Source organism: Pleuronectes platessa, chromosome 6 (assembly GCF_947347685.1).
Source record: "Pleuronectes platessa chromosome 6, fPlePla1.1, whole genome shotgun sequence".
Taxonomy (NCBI): Eukaryota; Metazoa; Chordata; class Actinopteri; order Pleuronectiformes; family Pleuronectidae; genus Pleuronectes; species Pleuronectes platessa.
The window spans coordinates 506,485-512,154 of NC_070631.1; the positions used below are offsets into that span (position 1 = coordinate 506,485).

The following is a 5,670-nucleotide window of genomic DNA, read 5'->3' on the forward strand; positions in this document are numbered from 1 at the left end:
CTGTTACCCAGAATGCAATCTGACCTTGTGCCTCCTCACACTCATCGTGAGTTGTGAAACGTGATGTTTCCAGGAGAGTCTGGATCTGGAGAACCGGACCAGGTGGAAACATAGAAGAGAAGATAGGTTCTGAAAGTGAACCTCGTTGTGGACGTAGCTTTAGTAGAAACTCTCTGAAGACAGAACCTGGTTCATCTCCTGCTGTCCAACTCAAAGGTCGAGGACAAACGATCAGTGATCAGGAGGAAGAAGAGAGAAGCTTCATGCTCAGTGGTTCTGCTCAGGTTCCCTCAGCACTCAGAACCTCTCAGCTGGGAAAGGTCAGGTCCAGATCCAGTAAAGTGTCCCACAGCACCCAGAACCTCACAGCTGGGACAGGTCAGGTCCAGATCCAGTAAGGTGTCCCACAGCACACAGAACCTCTCAGCTGGGACAGGTCAGGTCCAGATCCAGTAAAGTGTCCCACAACACCCAGAACCTCTCAGCTGGGACAGGTCAGGTCCAGATCCAGTAAAGTGTCCCTCAGTGACTCAGAACCTCTCAGCTGGGACAGGTCAGGTCCAGATCCAGTAAAGTGTCCCACAGCACTCAGAACCTCACAGCTGGGACAGGTCAGGTCCAGATCCAGTAAGGTGTCCCACAGCACTCAGAACCTCACAGCTGGGACAGGTCAGGTCCAGATCCAGTAAAGTGTCCCTCAGTGACTCAGATTCTTCTGCTCTGTCCCAGGAGCCCTGAAGAAGAACCTGGCAGCTGAGCTGATCAGAGAGGACCTGGTCACGTTGGGTAAACATCACGTCTCCAGTTGATCTCAGGGTCGGGGGGGCCTCAGTCACATGTTCCCTCAGTGTTTTTAATTCACGGTCCAGTTTGAAGACCTGGACTCAGACCTGTGTGTTGTCTCCTCAGGACTCAGCGAGGACAAGGCGTCTCACTTCTCACAGCAGGTGACTTTCCTTCAGGTCTTACCAGAGCTCATGATTAATGATAAACATTCATCAGTTAGTGAAGACTGGTTTCTTCTGGTGGTTCCATGAGGAGCTTCCAGCTTCAGGAGTGTTTCTGACCTGTGCTGGTGTCTTGCAGTGGGCGGAGCACCAGGAGGCGCTGTCCCGACAGGCGGTCAGTCAGGCGCTGATGGTCAACCAGCTGCTGGACATGGAGTGGAAGTTCGGAGGTGAGAAGAACCAGACGAGCTCGGGCTCCTCTCACAGCTCCTCTGCATGTCCATGTCCTCACGTCCTCCTCTCACAGCTCCTCTGCATGTCCATGTCCTCACGTCCTCCTCTCACAGCTCCTCTGCATGTCCATGTCCTCACGTCCTCCTCTCACAGCTCCTCTACATGTCCATGTCCTCACGTCCTCCTCTCACAGCTCCTCTGCATGTCCATGTCCTCACGTCCTCCTCTCACAGCTCATGTTCTTCTACAGCTCGATGGGTCTCTCTCGACCTGGATGTTAATTCACATGAGCTGATGACTCAGAATCACTCACAGGTGATAGAACATTAAGACACAGGGGACAGGGAGCGGCTGCTGGATGTCACTGAGCCGTCTGTCCATGTAGAAGACGTCCAGTCAGCTGAAGACAGCGTGTCTCTGCATGTTGTCCTCTCATATTAAGACACTTAAAAACTGCAAAGAAACACATTAAGTCTCAGAGAAATATCAGGGAGGGGCTCAGGAGAGAGAGGGAGAAGGAAATATTCAGGTTTCTAAAGAACTCACAGGACTCTTTGACAGAATGAAGGTAAACATCCACTCACACTCCTCTCCACACGGGGGCAGTAGTGCACGTTAAGTTGTTTGCCAACCGCCATTAACCGTCAGAAGAAGAAGATGTTGTCTGTGGAGACTTTGATCCAAAGTGGCCTGGACCTGTGGTCCTCATGCAGGTCCTTGTGCACATCTTCTTCAGATCAGGATGTTTCTATATCTCTGCACCGACGCCACCTGGTGGTCAGAAGCTTCATGTTCTCTGGTAACTCCACGCTGTGAGCATGAGATCTCCAGAACCCTGAGAGAAGGTCTTCAGATCTGGTTCAAATATTCACCTGGACTCAAAGATGAACTCATGAGATTTCACATGTGAGTCTGGAAATGAAACAGGACAGTAACTCCAGTCTCTGTCTGAACCTACAGTGACTGTGGGAACCAGTGAGACACAGAAAGTGGGCAACATCTACCTGCAGGTGAGAAAGCTTTGCACACACACACACACAGACACACACACACACACACACAGACACACACACACACACACACACATACAGACACACACACACACACACACACATACAGACACACACACACACACACACACACACAGACACACACACACACACACACACACACACACACACACACACACACACACACACACACACACACACACACCCACAGTGACATGTGTCCTGTCGTCCTCCTGCAGTTGAAGCTCGTGGTCAGAAAAGGGAATTCCACTGAAAACGTCTTCATGGGTGAGTGAGTTCACCAGTTTGTGTCGTCACGGACAAATTCCCTCTCAATGTAATTTATTGTGTCTGTAAAGAAGTGATGAAATGAAGGTGATACGATGACTCAGCAGAAGAGGACGTGAAGCTGTGAGACATGAGTCAGCAGCAGATTGGATCTAACAAAGCGTCTCTGTACTGAGGCCTGATGGTCTCATTCTATAGAGCTGCACCAAATCCCACAGGAGGACCACGTCTCTATTCAAACGTTTCTCTGGAGATCTCCGAGCAGCTCAGGTCCTCCAGCTTCCTGTGTAGAACATGAGAGTTAGTGTTTCACAGCTGAACAACACAGCAGCATCAGATCCTCCTCATGGTTCAGGTGAGAGGAGGAGAACCTGAGTCTGGTCCTCCAGAGAAGATCCAGAGGAACCAGTGCAGTCAGAAAGCATCGAGAGACATAAGTTCACCAAACAGATTTGATTTTATTCATCAACGAGTCAAGAAAGAATTTATTGTGTTGTTGTAGCAGAACCGTGAAGAAGCAGATTCACTTTGTTCTTTCTCTAACGTTGAGAGACAGAACGTCTTCTGACACTTTCACAGATCTCTGTGATGATTCGTGGATCTGGATTAAAGTGAGCAGACATTTTGAGAGAAGTGATTTCTATCAGTGTTGTAACTTATTGATATGATGGAACCTTGGAGGACGGGCTGGGGGGGGGGGGGGGCTCTACAGGGACTTTCTAGTTTCCAGAGAAAACCTCCTTTTAAAGAACTTCAGAGTTTTTTCCACCGTAAACGAAAACGTTGAACCTTTGATGTCGATGCTCAACTTTGAAAAGAGAAATAAAACTGACATCTGTATGAATTGTCTGTGTTAACATAGAGACGTCATCTACTTCCTGTTTCCTTCCTCCAGAGCTGACACTCCCTCAGTTTTACAACTTCCTGCACGAGATGGAGAGAGCCAAGGCCAGCATGGAGTGCTTCAGCTGAGGGGGGGGGGCTCTCCTACAGCTGATCTTTGTGAGGACCAGGTTGAGACTCCGGCTGCTCCTCACTTTGTGACCCTCCTTTAATAAACTGCTGTGGGTTGGAATCAGGTTGAAATGGTTTGAATTGATCTGCTCTTCACTCAGAGAGCTTCACAGTGCATCTATTAGCAGAACCTTTGGGTTCTATGAGGGGCAGGTCGGGGTCCAGCACATTGCCCAAGGGCACGTCAGCATGCAGATGGGCTCCTGGGGATCGAACTGCCGACCTTCTGGTTGGAGGATGAATGTTTTACCAGCCGCTGTTTAGGTTCAGTTAAGGGTTAGGTTTAAGGTTAGGGTTAGGGAATGCATTATGTCAATGAGTGGCCTCACTAAGATAGCTGTACAAACATGTGAGTGTGTGTGTGTGAGTGAGTGAATGGAAGAGTGTGTGTTTATGTAAGGCTGTGAGTGTGTGTTTGTGTGTGTGTGTTTGTCTGTGTGTGTGCGTGGGTGTAACACTTCATTAATAATCTAAAAATAAAGGTGACTAAGAAGGAACCACTTTGTGTTGTGAATAAATCACTGAATTTCTTCTTCTGGTGAAAGTTCCTCTGATTCAAACTCACTTTGTGAATGAATCTGGTTTTAAATGATCATTAGTCTGTTGATCAAGAGAGAAAGTTAAAGAAGCCAATTCCTTCTTCCATCGGGCGAGAGACGAGTGGACGAGTGGACGAGGTTTCTAACACGTGACGTGAAACCTGAAGAACACAAACATCACAAACGCCAAACACTCCTCACAGAGATGGAGAGAGCAGCCGCTGAGGTCATGAAGGAAAGAAGTCCTTAAGAAAAGATGGAAGGGACAGAAATATTGATAAGACAACCCTCAAGAGATTCATAAAGAAAAAAGAGAAAGGGAAAGTAACATCAGTAGCCTGGGGTGCAGTAGCTGAGGTAAAGAGAATATTCACAGATGAGATGGAGGAGGAGCCAAACACTGGAAACAACTATCTGACCAGTTCCATGGCCTTGCTCCAGTTAAGTGCCGTGAACTGGTTTGAATACGCAGAGAAAAACAATATCCCTGTCCCTGCCGATTGGACAGAGACACAATGTGCAGGTAAGCTAGGGTGTGCAAGAGATCACATGAATCATAATAATCATAAATGTGCTTAATTGACCAATCCCCATGATTCTGTTACTAATCCGATATTAGTGGTTGTCAATCTAGCTGCCGGGATTTTAACTATTAAAACATGTGTTGTCAGTGAAGACCACAGGGGTCATCAGGGTCATTGAAGACCACAGGGGTCATCAGGGTCAGTGAAGACCACAGGGGTCATCAGGGTCATTGAAGAGTTTCCATCTCCAGCAGTAAATCTCCTCACAACTTAAATGTGTTTTTTTTCAACATTAATGAGATTTGATGAGCATCATGGAGGAAATACAGGTTAATGTTTGACATGAAATAATAATCAATTAAATAGCTCTAACTGCAAAGTGAGAGTAGAAGAGGAAAACTGTGGTGACATTAATAACTCTATCTTGTACAAGTTATTTATATCTATAGTATATTGATATATAAGAAGAGCTTATATTTCCTGAGGCAACTTGATTTAGAGCACCCTCTTCTGTAGAAGATGAGTAACTACACCTGCAGACACTGAGGAAGGAAATGTCAGTGTGAAGTGTGTGTCAGTACATGCATTACTCAGGGTGTGTGTTTGTGTGTGTGTGTGCGTGTGTGTGTGTGTGTGTGTGTTTGTGTGTGTGTGTGTGTGTGTGTGTGTCCTCATATAGTCACAGTAACACACTCACGCTGAACTCTTCGTCTTCAGGGAACAGACTCATTCTTCATCTTTAATAATGCTGCCACTAGAGGGCGCTGTTGATCAGTCAAATATGTGACTTTAGACCAAAGACTTGATTCAGGAAAGAAAACAAAATATAATTAACAGATTCAAACAGATTTACACAATTTAATTCATTAGCAAACATGATTTAAAAACATGAAGACAGTTATATTTTTGTATCTGAACTAGAGTCGACAATTCAATTACATCATATTTTATTTATATTGTAAAAATCTGCAGGAAATCCTTCACATTTGAGACATTTTGAAATAGTAATTTAAAAAGACTTTATTATCTTATTAGTTTTCGATTCAGGGTCGGGGTCGGGGTCAGGGTCAGGGTCGGGGTCAGGGTCAGGGTCGGGGTCGGGGTCAGGTAAAAT

General features: G+C 46.3%; 1 protein-coding gene across 2 annotated transcripts in view; it reads left to right on the plus strand.

Annotated features, from left to right (window-relative positions):
- commd7 (COMM domain containing 7) overlaps window positions 1-3,940 on the plus strand; it is a 5,276-nt gene extending 1,336 nt beyond the window's left edge. Inside the window, exons 4-9 of one of the 2 annotated variants that reach the window (XM_053424127.1) lie at window positions 730-786; window positions 910-947; window positions 1,087-1,177; window positions 2,142-2,191; window positions 2,431-2,479; window positions 3,375-3,940. In XM_053424127.1, coding sequence (XP_053280102.1) covers window positions 730-786; window positions 910-947; window positions 1,087-1,177; window positions 2,142-2,191; window positions 2,431-2,479; window positions 3,375-3,451 — 362 coding nt within the window. In that variant the 3' untranslated portion in view covers window positions 3,452-3,940. Of the gene's footprint in view, window positions 1-729; window positions 787-909; window positions 948-1,086; window positions 1,178-1,917; window positions 2,113-2,141; window positions 2,192-2,430; window positions 2,480-3,374 lie in introns of those variants that run through there. The other variant, XM_053424128.1, reaches the window with a different exon arrangement.
- The last annotated feature ends 1,730 nt before the right edge of the window (window positions 3,941-5,670 follow it).